The sequence below is a fragment of the Etheostoma spectabile genome, chromosome 10 (assembly GCF_008692095.1).
Source record: "Etheostoma spectabile isolate EspeVRDwgs_2016 chromosome 10, UIUC_Espe_1.0, whole genome shotgun sequence".
NCBI classification, from domain to species: Eukaryota; Metazoa; Chordata; class Actinopteri; order Perciformes; family Percidae; genus Etheostoma; species Etheostoma spectabile.
This window is the reverse complement of record NC_045742.1, coordinates 21,999,252-22,016,287: the sequence shown is the minus strand read 5'-3', so window position 1 is coordinate 22,016,287 and position 17,036 is coordinate 21,999,252. Positions and strand designations below refer to the sequence as shown.

General features: G+C 39.3%; 1 protein-coding gene across 1 annotated transcript in view; it reads right to left on the bottom strand.

The window, feature by feature from the left end:
• The window catches only part of ctnna1 (catenin (cadherin-associated protein), alpha 1), a 93,108-nt gene that overhangs the window by 71,494 nt on the left and 4,578 nt on the right, over nt 1-17,036 (bottom strand). The window contains exons 4-7 of the mRNA XM_032528667.1: nt 11,418-11,584; nt 10,602-10,721; nt 6,603-6,872; nt 2,966-3,169 (exon numbers count right to left, since the gene is read on the bottom strand). Coding sequence (XP_032384558.1) covers nt 2,966-3,169; nt 6,603-6,872; nt 10,602-10,721; nt 11,418-11,584 — 761 coding nt within the window. The remainder of the gene's footprint in view (nt 1-2,965; nt 3,170-6,602; nt 6,873-10,601; nt 10,722-11,417; nt 11,585-17,036) is intronic.

Here is a 17,036-nt window from a genome sequence, read left to right as displayed (position 1 = left end):
AATTCCCAATGATATTGGACGGCTGATATATTGGTCGGGCTCTAGTTTGAATCTGTAATACTATCACATCCTGGCTGGCCAGACCTCCATTGCAGCCACAGGACCACTGGAACACTTCACTAATGAAATGGGAATGCTGTGCACTATGATTTTACCTTTTAAAAAGATGGCAACAACGGCCGAAAACAGATAAAGTTAAAGTTCATACATAATAATAAAAAAGGCATATTGCTGTGGATGAATGGCTTACTCTGAAATTCTGCTGTAACTGGGATGATAATCAGGGAGTGGTTAAACAGAGCTGTATCCAAATAATATATAGTAAATTCTGTGTTTTTCCAACTTGGACCATATTTTCCCTTGCATTTGTGGCGAAGTGACTAATATAAAATATGAAATCGGTTCAATTTTGAGCGAGAACGCTGTAAGTGGTAACCGCCAACCAGGCTACAATGTAATCCTATAGGGCAAATGCGCAGTGCCAACTTCCGGGTCTGACATTATGGCAAGGATCCCTACAGAGATAGACCAGCACCAAAATCAGCATCACCAAACTCCGACTCCATTTAAATAAACAATGCTTATAGCGTGTATAAAGCCAACACAGATTTCACATGTAAATGGGTGAATTAAGTGTTAATTTTGGCTTTTCAGGATCACAATGTATTACTTAATACGGTTGTTCTAATTGGAAAAACCTATTTTCAGCAATACAAAAGACATTGTTATTAGTTTATTTATTTCTTAAGCATAATTATTTACAGGATAGAATTCTTTTGAAAGGTAGAAAAAATAGCTGTAACAAAGCCTGGGGATTCTGAGTTGTAATTTTTAAAATTTCAGAGTAGGATTAGCTGACTCTTTTGTTATATACTTTATTTCCTGCCATGAATTACTTAATTTGATTTTGGGTACATTTAATTTCTTATGTAAATTTAAAGATTTAGTATTTTTATTTATTTTAAACATACCAGAGTGGCCAAACAGTGGAAAGAGCAACCAAGGTGGTTTTTGATGAAAGTAGGTTTTAAGATGATCAAATTGCTAATATTTAAAATGGAGTCTGGTGGGTTTCACAATCGAGTTGAGTTAGAGCCTGTAAAGATGGCAACACTTTTGTCTCACTCATAGTTCATATATAAGATGTATTTGTTTGTGTTGTGTTGGTTTAAATGGATGTTAGCTAAAGCTAGTTAAACTGCTATCATTGTAACTAAATTGCTTAAGTGCATGAGGTATTCTCCCTCAGGTGCATAACCCCTCCTTTTGGACTGGAGGAGGGCCAACCCTAATTTGCATACAGCCCAGAAAAACAAAAAACATATTGTAATCAGTTCCGTGGACTGGCCAACAGAAAACATTCGCCCTGGACAACCCCACAGAGACTACAGCTGACGTACCATGTAAGTTTTACGACTGCATGAGACAAAATAACTATATACCAGCAGGATGCTGTAATCAATCTAATTGTAATTTTAATACAAAAGTAACATTTATCTGAAAATGTTTTTATTTAGACCGAACTGCATCCACAGTATGCACCCAAGTGGACCTGCAGCCATTTTTTTTTTAACTAAAAAAAATTGTACCAAGCACAATGAGTTTCCCAGAAAGCCCACCACATTCAGTGTGTTTATATGCAGTTTAAAAATCCAATTAAATTTGGGGTTAAGGCAATACCTTGGTTACTAAAACGCCATACAAACCCCTCATCCCAGCTAAAATCGGAGTTCTCAAACACCTGATAACAGACCTAGGTAACTTGCTTAGTAGTCATGCGTGTGTAAACCTTAACCCCTGGTAAGCTTGTGTAATGTGTCCACATATGCTCTGTAGGTTATAACTGGTTTTAAATTAGCCTCTAAACATGGCTAGGCACTTGTAATAACATTTTGAGCATGTTTAGAGGCTAATTTAAAACTTGCCCTGTTTAAACCCGTTGGATGCTAACTCTAGCAAGAGGATAACACGGCGCAGACAGCACCGATTGTTTTCATTTTTCACTCTACTGACAGCAAGCCAAATTTACAAACAACAGAGCTACATGTTGAAATTGACCGGAATTCTCCTTTAATTTAAATCTTATTAAAATACATTTTGTATGACCTTATACGTAAACCATGATACAAGATGGGTGTAATATGTTAACTAGTAATTAAGTTACAAAATTTAATTTGTACAACCTCTTCTGCATGCTCTGAAACCCTTTACACTTCTGATACCCGTGTGACCAAATGCGACATGTGCGCTTCTGACTAAACAGCTTCAGTTATACTTGCACAGTGGCGACCATAAACCAAGCGTGACCGTTCCATGGATGTATTATAAAACCTTGGTGATATCTTTTGTGGAAGTTGTTGTGACGTCAGGGAGACAACGCAATTAGATCAATAGTGCAGCACTAGTTACTGCTGTGCATATAAACACACCAAGTGTGATTTAGGCTAACTTTCAGATATCGTAAAGACACTCTCTCCATAGCTTAAAGAAGAGAGGTTAAGTAGAGGTACTTAAGTAGTTGTAACTTCACACGATATTGGGTAGGAACCGAATTTGCTTAGAATTAGATGGCGCTTGATATTTTTCTTTAGGACATAAGGTAAGTGAAAAACCTAACCATTATGATTTTTCCACAGGGTTTTGTACAGGTAAGTGACAGGATTCCCATGGATCCTAGCAGTATGCAAGTATGAAAGTATTTGTAAAGCAAGCAAAAACTGGATTAAGTTCAACTTAGAGTTCGTGCTTAGTTGTGATTTCTAAGTTTATGTAGGCTGAAATTAAGACCGCAAATAAAATCTTAGACTTTTGTTTGTCTTTTGACCTAACAAATTTTGCAGTCCAACTGTCCAATGAAGTTAAAATGCAAAAATAAAATTAAACTAAGAGAGACATGTGTTGAGGATACAGAGTAGGTGGTGAATGTGGTGTTAACAGGTAGGGAATAGAAAGTTAAGACACTTACATTGCCCATATACTCAGACAGAAGGTCCTGAAGAGCCTGGCGCACAGAATTGCATTCGGCCACAATTCGCTCCCGGCGGTCATCACGTGTGCAAGAAGAGTCAGCCATGAGGGCAGCACCACTGATAATACTCTCAAGACGCTCCTCCAGGGAAGGGCGGAAGCGTTCCTCACTAAACGCCAGCGGGTCCACAATGATTTGTTTCTGTAAGAAAATGGTCAGAGGGGAAATTACACAGGGAGGAAAAAATGCTAAAAAAGGCATTATAGTACACTAATCTCACTCTCTACAAGTCCGAAGAGAGAAATTAGGCAGGTAAGGGGAAGGCTGATTTGACAGACTGACAGACTGTGGCTGGAAAACATGAAGAGAAGAATGTGTTAGTCTTTTTGGCCTATGGAAATATATAAGACAGCCTAACTTTGTCTACAAATTCAGAAACGGCAAAATAATGTACAGTACAGTTTTTTCACTAATTAACGGTACAACCAGGGAATTAGGGTAAGGTCACTTTTGCCTTCAATTAAATGAAATAGCCCGATACTGAGCACAAAGTGATGTCTCCAGTCTAGTGTGGGTAATAAAGAATTATCAAGAATTTTAAAAGCAGCAGTTGAATGTTTGACATTAAGGGCCCACAGATTTTTAAAAATAACTTAAAAAAAAGAAGCTTTAAATGCCCCTTCAAATGTAACGATGTCTTCAAAGAAAAGGTTAAGAGGAATAACAATAACACATTTTTATGTTTTCTGTTATACAGCACAATGTTGGAAAAAAGCAGAAAACAATTCATATCAAGCAACACGTCCTGATTTATCCATACGTTCTAACTGGGATGAACAATCTAAGTCAGAAAACCATGAATAATGCAGTTCTGAAAAGAACTTATGCCTTCCAAGATTACTGTGTGTGTGTGTGTGTGTGTGTGTGTGTGTGTGTGTGTGTGTGTGTGTGTGTGTGTGTGTGTGTGTGTGTGTGTGTGTGTGTGTGTGTGTGTGTGTGTCCCTTTGGTGAAATTATTCTGATATGATAGCCTTTGCTCCCTTTCTTTTGAGTGACAGAAGTGCTGTAGTAAACCACTGTCCTCTCTTTCATATCTGCAGGATGAGAGAGAACACTTAAATGTCTGATTTTACAGGGACAAGACTGCTGAGAGAGGCAACTAGTTGAAATGCTGGAGAGGCACTGCAGAGAGTAAAGGTATCACCATGACGCTTGTGGAGGCTAAAGAAAGAAAGCTAATTCCCCAATGACAAACTATGGGGGTACCGCAAAACGCTTTATTGCTACAAAATATTAAACAATTCATCTGTTAGAGTTGTAGTTTATTACGTGGCAGTCCAGCCTCTCCATTCTGTCTCATCTGACCTCCTCTGCTTGCGTGTCATATCACCATGGCAACAGGCACACGAGACAGACATGGAGGAGGAAACAGAGAGAGAGAGAGACAGGCACGATGGGGGGGGGGGGGGGTTGAGTCATTTGCAAATTTTGTCTTGCACTTGAAATTGGGCATCAGAAAATGAGATGGTTGTATGAGCCAGTATGAGTTTTTTGGGGAGTGACTTCCCGCATGGCTACCTGTAAAATAATCACTGATGCAACAGATCTAAGAGACTGCATAGTTGACGCTTGTTTTATGTAGATTAAGCATTTTGCATACCATCTGTCAGAGCAAAAATGCTTTTATAGTTTATAACAGTGTAACAAATATTGCTGTTTCAACAATTGAAACGGAAAAATGGCTTTTAAACGGCAGTCGATGAATCAATGGGGGACGTCACTCATCCTATGTCCATCATTTTTACACTGCCATTTAGGCCAGGTCGCTCTAGAAAAAGACGTTTTGTATCGCAAGAGATTTCCTGGTTGAATATAAAAATATTTATGTTTTCCAAACATATGGGCTAAAACACTTTAAAATCAGAGGCAAGAATAAAAAGAAAACCTTTTTTTTTAATAACCTGTACAAATTGAAAATGTCCAACTTATTATTTTGTGACGTTTCATTTTAGCGGGAGCATAGATCTGATCACAGCCGTCATGTTGTCATGTCCATATAGGAATTACACAAGTCAGCGCAAATTACATGTGTGAACTGGGCATCCTGTAAATTGGTTTTGAACCTATCATTAGGTAATTACTATAAACATCTATTTACTACAAAAGGTCATGTCTTAATCAAACAAATACAAACTTGCTTCCCCCGTTCCACCATAAAACATCCCTTGTTTGCAATAATCACCCTTTAAAGATTCCCCCAAAACGCCACGATTAATTAAACTGCGCGTCATATGGCCATGGCCACGTAACACATGAGCATGCAGACCGCATCAATCATGTGTGTAAACAATGTCCCTACAGGTTTACCACAAAGGGGTTTCTTTAGAAGCCGTCTGAATATTAACAAAAATCTTCTGTAAATAAAAAAAGTGCAAGCCTGACAGAAATCAGAGGCAGTTAAAAAAAAAATCTGGGTAATCATCTTTGCATTTATCACCACAGGCAGTATTAGGATGATTATCGCAACGTTTTATCCAGCTGCTATCTTGATGTTGTTTCGTGTCAATATTATGACGACTAGTATGTCATAAGTTTCTTATACCTTTGTGGATACATATTCTTATTAATATTAAGGTACCTTATGTAAATTCAGTCTTAAAAGTTCAGTTTGTGGTTAAAGCTAATTGCAGTTTCTTTCTCCAGAACAGCAATATGAGCAATTACAGAGCAAGTTAACTAAGAATAGAGAAATAAAAACTATAGAAAAAGTAAAAACTAGTTAATCTGAGTCAACTGTTAACTTTAGGTACCTGCTGGATATAGTTTGAGTAAACACTGGATGACAGTGACTTTCAGAGATATAAAAGGTTTTAAGCATTAATATGTGAGGGACAAGACAGCAACATGGAAAGTGTTTTTAGTAGATTATGTTCCTCCCTGCACAAAGTCAACATTAAGTACACTTTGGTTTGCAACTTAAGGACCTTGCCTTGCATGTTTTTACCTCTTCCCATAAATAAATAAATAAATAAATATATTAAGACTCTAAAACACAGTTGTTTTCTATGTCTGGTCCTCAGCAAAAACATTGCTGTAATGCCTTTTTTTCCTGTCTGATCTAAAAACCAAATAAAATATTGTTGTAGCTATCAGCAGAGAAGTGGTTAACAAGTTATTTACAAGATATAATTATAAGTATAGCTATAGCCTAATGCAGGTCTCTTTCTGAAAGCTAGAGCTGTGTAAATGTCCTTCATTTGACATAGAAGCAAATCAAGGAATGAAGTAGTAGTGACTCAAGAACATATTACATGTATCCCAAAGCAATGTCCCAATTTGACCACATATCTTATCCTGATTTCCACCCCAACGCCCTCAAGTGTTTTGTCATTTTACGGTTGAGTTGGGTTAGTTCTATCTATAAGCAATAATATGACCTGACTATAACTTTTGTGAACAAGCCCTCGTCCATCTCTGTTAATAGTTTTGTCATAACTTTGGAACGGTGCAACACAGTTATAAAATATAATTTTAAAGTTCATATTTTTAATGATCTGGCAGATACCTGGATGTCTGGTTGTACTTGTGAGAAAGGCAAATGGGTTGTGACTTGTAAGCCAGTCATTTGACTTACATCAAAATTGTTGAGGGCATCGGCAAGCTCTCCACCCCCTGCTGGGTGACTGAGAGCTGAGTCCTCAGTGGCAGTGGCCTGAGCGGCGTTGGAGATGCCGGAGACTGCATGCTGCAGCTGCTTGTAGATCAGGTCACGGTTAGCCTTGTAGGCTGCCACGTCAGGGTGCTGGAGGCAGGCACGAGACGCTGTGTACAGCATGGGGATGTTCCTCTGTAGCACCCCGCGAGCAGCGGCCATTTGGTCCTTGTGGTGGACGTCCTTTAGTTCCTAGCAGAATTAGATGAAAAGAAAAGTAGAAGAAGAAAAAAAAAAAGATTAAACTGGAGGACGGAATCCTTACAGGAGGACGGGTGAAAATGTACTTTAGATTCAGGATGGGCCTGTCATGCCCTTATGGCGACACTAAATGTGACAGAGTTTGTTCTGGATGACCCAGATTTATTCTGTCCCCTGCGGTAACACAACAGTCATAATCAGGCCATTATAGTATGCCGTTGCAAATTAATACGTTGCCATTCAGACCTCAGCATTATATTGCGCCATATCTTAATAGAAGAGAGGAGAGAAGATAGTGATTGCTGGCATAGATTTATAGTATAAAAAGCCAGCCTGCTTACACAAAACCAAACCACCCCTCCAATTGGAACACTCCCAGGTTAAACATTGGTTAAACAGTTTGCTATCCATAAATAAGTATGGTTACAAGTATTATAAAAAAATATAAATAATCCGTGATCATTTTGGCAAGGTTTCCATTTAAGGGGTGGGTGATGTCTAGTCTTGAGGTGGATTTTGCAGTTAGCTGGTAATTGTCTTCACTACAACTTTTTTGACTTGATGGCATTGTTCTCAGTGGCATTTTGGCATGGTAGTGCACTGCAGAGGTCCATCCATCCATCCATCCATCTTCGACCGCTTATCCGGTGTCGGGTCGCGGGGGCAGCAGCTCCAGTAGGGGACCCCAAACTTCCCTTTCCCGAGCCACATCAACCAGCTCCGACTGGGGGATCCCGAGGCGTTCCCAGGCCAGGTTGGAGATATAATCTCTCCACCTAGTCCTAGGTCTTCCCCGGGGCCTCCTCCCAGCTGGACGTGCCTGGAACACCTCCCTAGGGAGGCGCCCAGGAGGCATCCTTACCAGATGCCCGAACCACCTCAACTGGCTCCTTTCGACGCGAAGGAGCAGTGGCTCTACTCCGAGCTCCTCTCGGATGACTGTGCTTCTCACCCTATCTCTAAGGGAGACGCCAGCCACCCTCCTGAGGAAACCCATTTCGGCCGCTTGTACCCTGGATCTCGTTCTTTCGGTCATGACCCAGCCTTCATGACCATAGGTGAGGGTAGGAACAAAAATTGCCCGGTAGATCGAGAGCTTTGCCTTCTGGCTCAGCTCTCTTTTCGTCACAACGGTGCGATAAACAGAATGTAATACCGCACCAGCTGCTCCGATTCTCCGACCAATCTCACGCTCCATAGTCCCCTCACTCGCGAACAAGACCCCAAGGTACTTAAACTCCTTCACTTGGGGTAAGGACTCACTCCCTACCCGAAGAAAGCACTCCATCGGTTTCCTGCTGAGAACCATGGCCTCAGATTTAGAGGTGCTGATCCTCATCCCAGCCGCTTCAGAGGTGCAATCAGAAAAATTTCGAACACAAAGTTGTATTATTATACTGCCTACGCACGTGTTTTAGATCAGAGTTTGACCAAGAAGAGGCTTTGCAATAAACAATATTTCACATTAATTTTCACTTTCAAACAAGGTTCCAGTTATCATTTTGATGGTTTTTACAAAAGTGCACATCAGAGAGAAATGCCATGTTATAAACTTTAAAATCTAGGTGTGATGTCATGATGTTGGTTTCAGTATTGTGTAAAACTAGTAGTTAACAAACATGTATGTAGCCTACTACCAATCACTGTGGTTGCCATTTCCTAGAACTAAAAAATGTACACATCCATGTATGATGTATACCACGGGCCATGAAGGATAGCTTAAAAACATTACTAAAATATTAGGCTGAACTTTCACTGTACTGGAGTCAGCGTCTAGTGCCCGCAGAATACATGGTATGTAGATTGATACATTTCATGCGGAACCAAATAAAAAATGTTGACGTGTACATCGTTAGCATTTCCTAAGATAAACACAGCAAGCTGATTGGCGTGCGAGTCAGTCACACTATGACGAGCGCAAATGAAACGACGGAGCTGAAAGCCCCATCTGAAATGTTTTTTTTTCCACTGCACCAAACTCAAACTAAGCTGTGACTTTGGAACCGGGGTGGTATATGTGTACAACCGTTACAACCCTATAGATATAAACTAAACTGCAGGTGTGTGCATTTTCTGGATCAACAACCTTATGAAGCGGTTTCATCTGGAAAATGCAGCTTAAAACACTTATTTTTGACTACCACTTATACCATAGCGGAGAAAAACAATATGCCATTTCTCATCACAAGGAAATGGGTTTTGTCACATTTAGAGTCAAGCCTTTGTGCTCTTTTCTTGCACTCCCGGTCCACTTCACTGGAATTGGTAATAAGTAGATTGTTCATGCTTACTGCATCTAATCGCCCAGTTAAAGTATGAGGCACTCTTCTTGTTAACTCCCTCTTATTGTTTTACTTACCATTTGCTATGTGGGTTGGAGAACACCCATTCAGGTACCCGATGACCTCCCAACCCAATTAAAACCCCTTGCCAATCCAATGGCCCACCGATGGGCCCAGACAACTTTTTGTCTTCCAGAGGCTGGAGCAAGTTGTAATGATTTAAAGAATCCAAAGGTACCAACTGCGCCATGCTAGCTTGTCGGGAAGGTGGTTGAATAATGCTCCAAAGTGTCTACATTTTGATGAGGGAAAACGAGCATGGCCATTTTAGGGCTACAACTAACGATTATTTTCATAATACACTAACCTTTTGATTTTTTTCTTGATAAATCAGTTAGTTGTTTGGTCTATAAAATGTCAGCAAATAGTGAAAAATGTGGATCAGTGTTTTCAAAAAGCCCAAGATGACTTCCTCAAATGTCTTGTTTTGTCTACAACTCAAAGATATTCAGTTCACTGTCAGACAGAAGAGAAGAAACTGGAAAATATTCACATTTAAGAGGCTGGGATCAGAGAATTTTGACTTCTGTCTTAAAAAAATAATTTAAAAAGAATAATCGATTATCAAAATAGCTAAGAGTTGACAACTAATCAATTAAAACAACTTATCTTTCAACTGTGGCGTTATGTGCGCTCGCATACTGTTCATCTCCAGCAGGGTAATTTTAAAGAAGCCATCAGGACGCTTAGTGTAGCACTTTAAAAGCCAAATATTTATAATTTCTTGATTTATCAACCTTCTCATTCAGGGCCCGACAACTGTGGAGGGAGATTAGTCTTTTGGGATGGTTTTCCATTTGAAAATAACCATCAGTGGCAATTTAGATCCATCTCCGCAACATGCCAGCACCACTGTGAAGTGAGATTTCTCATGACCACTTGTCACTATATTCACACTTTCCTGCCCTAACTCTGCAACACTTCAGCCTATGGGGATGTCAAACAGAAGGGGGGACCTTGTCCATGTTGATAATATGATACGCTGACACGTTGTGTTCAGTTACCTGCTTTTCTTTACTCTTGGAGTTGCACATATGTGTATGACTAGAAGACAGACTCGTGTGAATTCAATGAGAGAAATTGTTTTCATGAGGGACGATGTAGTATAGTAGCCATTTCAATTTAGTGAGATCTTTGATTTCTGATTTGATGACTATAAAAACTTGTCACAGTGTTGAACTGCATGTCTCCTCAAGTTCCCAGCTTTCAAAGGCTGTATACCATTTCTATGTGTAATCTGTTGGTCTGCTATCACCCCCTAAACCTGTCCCCCACCCCTCTAGTAAAAAGGGGGCAGAATGCTAAGGGGTTAAATCCATCAGATTTCTCTGCTCCCACAATCAGACTTTGTCACTTTTGTTTGCTAACTGTACATTACCTGCTGTCTCTTGGCAGCCATGATGTTCAACTTGTCCACCTCTGGTTTCAAGGCCTTATACTGGATACCAAGGTCCTGCTCTGTTCCTGCATTGCGCACTTTCACAAGATTTTCTTCCACCTGAGCAGAGGTTGAAAAAGTTAAATACGGTACTTACAAATAGTTATTTACTGCCAGTTCGCATAATCAATTTGAACAACATTAACATACAACTCGTGAAATATAACTGCACTTTTTTATAATGTACAGGTCTCCAAGTTAGGGCTGAACACATCTAGATTTCAAAGAGCAATGTTTAAAACTGCCTTAAAATTTAAGCCAATCAATCCAGCTGTGGTTTTAATTAGTGATTATAACTTGCTAGTCATCTTAAGTTTAAACAGGTGAAAACTTCCAGCTAGCTGAAATTATATCAATTTGGAAAGAAATTAATGAAAAATAAAATAGACCCACTGAAGAAGCATTTTTTTGTTTTGATAAATTTACAAGGGTTATTTCCAGAGAAATTCAAAAATGTTAAGTTTATGAATTCATTTATTAAAATGTAGGTATGCCTACATGTTACTAATCAGTGTAGACCAAATGCATTACCACAGATCTTTGTGGACATTCAAGTCACAAAAATTTGCACTAATGGGTGAACAGTAACAGGTTGGTAGTACGCAGTACTGATATATATCAGTTGGTAATACTGTTGTTGATAAAACGGACAAAATATGTTTGTTTTTTTATTAAAAAAGGGGTGATTTTATTCTCTAAAGTTATGATTAGGTTTGTAATGTATACCATGCAGAGGGATGGATGTAACTATCTCACCAGTTTAAGCTGCAGCAGAAGTTTGTAGACATCAGACATGTCTGCCAGCACCAACAGATGTGTGACTGCCGACAGGAGGGCTCTGGCAGCACGAACCATATTGCCCCTCTTCACAGATGAGCAGGGGTCTTCTGCAAATTCTCCAGAAGCCTGCCGCATTGACTCTCCTGAGAATGACAAAACAAAACATCTGTTTTAAATCTGACGTTTAAACTGAAACTTCAAATGAAAACTGGATCAGAAACAGACTTTTGAACCAGCAAAAAACATTAATAGCTTTGAACCCCTTGAAAAAGCTTTCATAGTGTTGAAAGGAATACCTAAGCCCTATTTGTCTGGGACCAGGAAGCAGTTTTCCCAACTACTATCAAGCTGTTAACATTATAATCACCAAGGCATATGATTCATCAACAGGTTGTAATATGAAAATATGAGACACAAAAACAGTACATTAATGTTATCGCAAAATCCCATAAAATAATTGTTTTACTAGCCATTAAATAAGACACAATCCTTAATGTATAAACCGGTTTATTAGTAGTTAGGTATTAGTTAGGTAGTATTAGCCTACAGTAGTAGTAGTAGTCTACAGAAGCTGGCAGCAGTCAGAGCAGTTACAATACTTTCCAGGCAAGTTAATTGCAACAGAAATCTTCATCTGGAGAGAGACAACCTGATGCATTTCCCCTGACTGCAGAGCGTCAGCATGTAGAGAAACACACAGACACACGCACCTCTTCAAAGTCTATATACACACACACACACACACAAACATTCATCTATACACAAACAAACAAAATATATCAAAAAAAGGAAGTCAAAGCTACAACAATGGGCTCACTGTCTGGTTTGTCCAGCACCACGCTTTGTCCTACATTGGATGGACCTGCACAGTTGACTGGGCACACAAATAGACTTAGTAAGCTCACATTACGAACACAACAGTAAATCCGTGAAATAGTTCCCTTCAGTGAAGGCACAGATGAATTCAAAATCTAAAATATGCCTTACAACAGCTATGTCTGTATTTGAGATCCTAAGCCAAAAGAGACAAGTACTTATCTTGTCCAATTTCCTATGATATGGCACAGCTCTATAGAGAATAAAGAAATGGTATGACAAGCACTAACCTAAAGTAAGTGATTCTCTTACAGCCATTAGGTTTGGTCTGCAAAAAAGACCAAAAACTAGTTTAGCAGCAGATCATTCTCATCAGTTGTTACTGTCTTGCTAAATACTTTGTGTATATAGAGCAGCTTTCCTCTTTTGGCAACAGTGCTTACAAAGCCATGCTATGATAGAGAGCATACTTTTACTCTTTTATTGACTGTGTGCTGGGATCGACTCCAGCCACCACAAAACCAAACATGGTAAAACAGTTTAGACAATTGTGGATGCTTTCAAAGAGAACAGGTTATAGTTTGGGGATGTAACAAAATGTTGCAGCATGGAATTTCGTAAAACAAAGAGGCAACACTGAAAAATGGATTGCAATATCTAATAAATCTTATAAACTGACTACGTGACTAGTGACCAGTGAGTGTTTTTTCATTAGACGTCAAAGTGGCAGTGTAATCTATCACGATAAGATAACGACGAAGCTGTATTTAGATACAACGTTAAGTGACTTCTTGGCTTTGACCTCTGGAATGTTTTCTGTGTGCTCTGACCACAAGCCGTCAAAAGATGAGTCCCCCAATTGATGTTTGCTGTAAGAACAAAAGGCGACTGTATGCGTGACAGTTCAGACAGATTGAATTCCAAATTTATCACAAACGCCAGTTTCTCTTATTTTCCTCTAGACCACCTCCTTTCGGCACCTGTGTCTTAACATTCATTGAGTCATGCAACTCAGAATAACTACATATTTTCACTCAAGTAGAAGCATTTTCAATTTCAGCAGACATCAATTGCAGCATCTAAAGCAAACGGGCTTCAGTTTGTCTATGTTTAAATCTATCCACTGACTTGCATTCATGCCACCTCTAAATAAGAACTGGAAATCAGCATTTGCTTTGGATATTGTCAATTGGACGAGTGGTGAACATCTTCTCAAAACAACTATCAGAAGAAAATATGAGCAAACCTCTAAATAACGATTTATTGAATACTAATGTTGCAACTGGTAGTGATATGATTTTCATTTTAGCATTTCAATAAATGCTCATCAATCTAATACGTGATCAAGTTATTACAAGATTAACTAATCTGTCATGACTTATTTTATGTATTCAACAGTGGACATATTAATGCAATGATTAAATGTTCTTACAAGTAAAGCATTATAAACCTCTTTAATTATTACTAACATGTTATTGGTAAGAAAGCCTTCAATTACAATCAAGATCTATTGTTTATCAAATATGTGCCTCTTCAATTTACTGTGAATCAACGAGCTGGTGAATGTCTTACATGCAACTTTAAGGAACAGTACAAGTGTAGGCTAATGTTGCAGACTTGACTGGATTGTAGGCTTGTGCCAATTGGCAATGAAATCATATATCGACGATTGAAAAAAAAGATTGCCGATTGATTTTTCCTATGTCCATATTAAAGCAATTTTAACTAACTTACTATCCGAACTAAGATGTCAAAATAATATCTAGGATCTGGTGAGGCGGTAAGTCCACCGGCTGATCCAAGTTAATCAGCATGATTAACGAGTGAACTTTAAATCCTCACGATAATTACAAACCGGTTTGCCGTCTGTTTTCCCATGAACCTGACGTCTGATGGGCTATTTTTAGGACAGCCACTCGGACTCCCTAGCTTCCCAGCTGCTCCTAGGGGATGGTTAACAGGAGCTACATCAGGTCCGCACCGACTACTGAGACCTAGGTTACAGCAGCTTCTGTTAACGATCGATCCTGGTGCGGCGCCTTGCTTCCAACATGGCAAATAAACTACAGTTATTACATGTACAATTATCACTGTAGGAGGCAGCGGAAAAGGTAAAACATTTGACACGCTAATTAACATGGATGCCGAGAGTGAGAGAAGACATTGCTAACTGCTAAACTAAAGTAGCTAACGGAGCTAATAGCGTGTAAACAACTGTGGGATTAGCCAGAAAGTTGCTGAAAGAAGGAGAGAGCTTTGAGTGACTGAGTGAACTAGTGTAGGTTTAAATGTAAAGAGGCTATTTGGTCACTGTAATGGAGAATATGACTAAATCAACCGTGTCGAGCTACTGAAGCAAGACGCTACCAGCTTGGCGCTGCACGTCAGCCAGGTAGGAGAGCCGAGACGGTGCAGCTAGTTTCGTTGATTAGTGGATGTTATGTCCAATTTAGAGATGTTCCAAAACCAGTATCGCTATTGCCTGCGATACTGCCTAAAACGCTGGTATTGGGAAGTACTGGAGTTTATGCACGGATCTGATACCACGTGAGAAAATCTATGTTAAAGTAGTTTGTTCTTTTTCCGTTATAACTGACTGTCAAACTGGATGATAAACAAAAGTTTTTGTGGCATTCATTGTTTGTGTTTCTTCATGTGTTACAAAGAGTTTAACCTGAGCCAGACCAACAAAGATAGAAATCATATCACATCCATACAGGGATAGTACAGTTGTTAAGACACAATAAAATATATGACACACTGATGGATCAATACTTGGTTCTGCCAATACACAAGTTCAAGTATCAGAATTAGTATCGGGAAGCAAAAAGTGGTATTGGACCATCTATAGTCCAATTACAGGTCCAATGTTGACAGCCTGTCAGACTGGCGACCAGATCGCATATCAGCGATCTCAAGTAACCACAATTGGATGATTTGAAAATATAAACAATCACCCAAGCCTACTATTTGGCTTAGTAAATGAAACAACAACAAGTTACCAGCAGGAGCAAAAGCTTGAACCTGGCAATATTTGGTAGTTCTGCTTGAAAATGGTCGAACCAATAAGTTGATACACAAAATAGTTGCAGCTAAATTTTTTGCCAATCGACTGGTCAATTAAGCAACTATCAGCTCCACAACAAAGTGACAGACAAAATACAAAGATATTTTAATTAAAGTGATGTGAAAATAAAGCACCTCACATTGAGAAACTAAGATTCAGGTGATGTTAGGTTTTTGTGTTGGGAAATTACTTCAGTGACTTCAATTTTGCCAGTTAAAATTCAGTAAAGCAATGTTTGAAAGAGAAAAAAATGCACTATTAAACCTGTAGAACAGGGATCCCACACAGATTCTGATCATTTTAACCCGACAGAGAGCTAAAAAGCAGTTTGTGCAAATGATCGACAACACGGACCTCAAACACAGTCCGCACCCAAGGCTGTTATTCCCCCCTGTGAACAAAATCAATAAGGCCATTTTCAGGGGACAGATAGTGATCAGTGCTCCTTTAATAAACTCTCATCTATCTAACGCTCACCTGCGGCCCACCAAGTGCATGATGAAATGATTAAAATGTATATCACACAATAAGCCCACCACACAGCAGGAGAACAAAGACACAGACAGGGAGGGAAGGGCAACACAGAGAGAACAAGGACAAAAGCAGACAGAAAGGACTGCGTATTTAAAAAGGGATATGAAATGTATGGTAAATAAAATAAGATTTAAAATATTTGGAGAATATGTTAACAGGGGAAAAACATCCACACATTTTTAAATGGTGGAAAAAAAACTTGTTCAGTAGCCACTTCAACATGCCTTTTCATGTATGCACAGTCATTCTTAATTATCATGTCAGATTTTTCTTTCTCCCATTTTAAAAACAGCTGGTAAGCCACAGCTGGGTGGAAAATACTTTCTGAATCAAGAATGGGGGGTGTTACTTTACTCAATAGCCATATTATCAGTCTAGGCACGCTCCACTGAGCAGCATGGCATAGCTGACAGCCAGGCGGAGGCACCAGCTACAACAGTCAGTGAATTCCAGTCCAGTGACAGCTTGCCACAACTACAGTAACATTCCTGGGCATTGAGCACTGCACAGGCTATCTAGCGACATGTCATCTACTTCCCAACTACTCAGAGCGGAGCTCGAGCAGGGGACATCTAACTCGCCGGGCATCTGGGGAGAAAAAACACTGACACAAATATTGCTTCACAAGGTGATAACAGCATCCCTCAAGTAATAACCCCTGGTCTCAATGGTCTGCTAGTGTGTCAAAAGACACAAAGATATCCAGAGCAGAGAGGAATAAATGAGATTTCCAAGTGAAGTTGCTATGAATCCGTTACCGCAAGCCAAATGGTAATTTAATTGGGTAATTAGCTGGTGATTTGATAACAGATTTGGGTCTCAAGATGCACAGTTGTTCATTCTGTCACACTGGTACTCCACTAAGCAACCCAACAGATAACCCTATTCAACTAATATGTCCGACCTACATGCTGACTGACAAAGATCCACGAAGGACTCATTTTTGTCACAAGTTTGAAATGTGATAACAAAAATAAATCAAGCTGACTATATGCTTCTGCTTCGGACAAGGGTCTATCAAAGGTCAGACACCACTCAAACAAAAGAGTGAAGGCAGGTTTACATAATAGGATGACTATAGTACATTTATATTGCAGGGCCAAGTGATATCTAGGTTAGGACTTAACATGGTTGGAATTATTCATTAAGATTTATTAATTAATAAGAATATGTTCCAA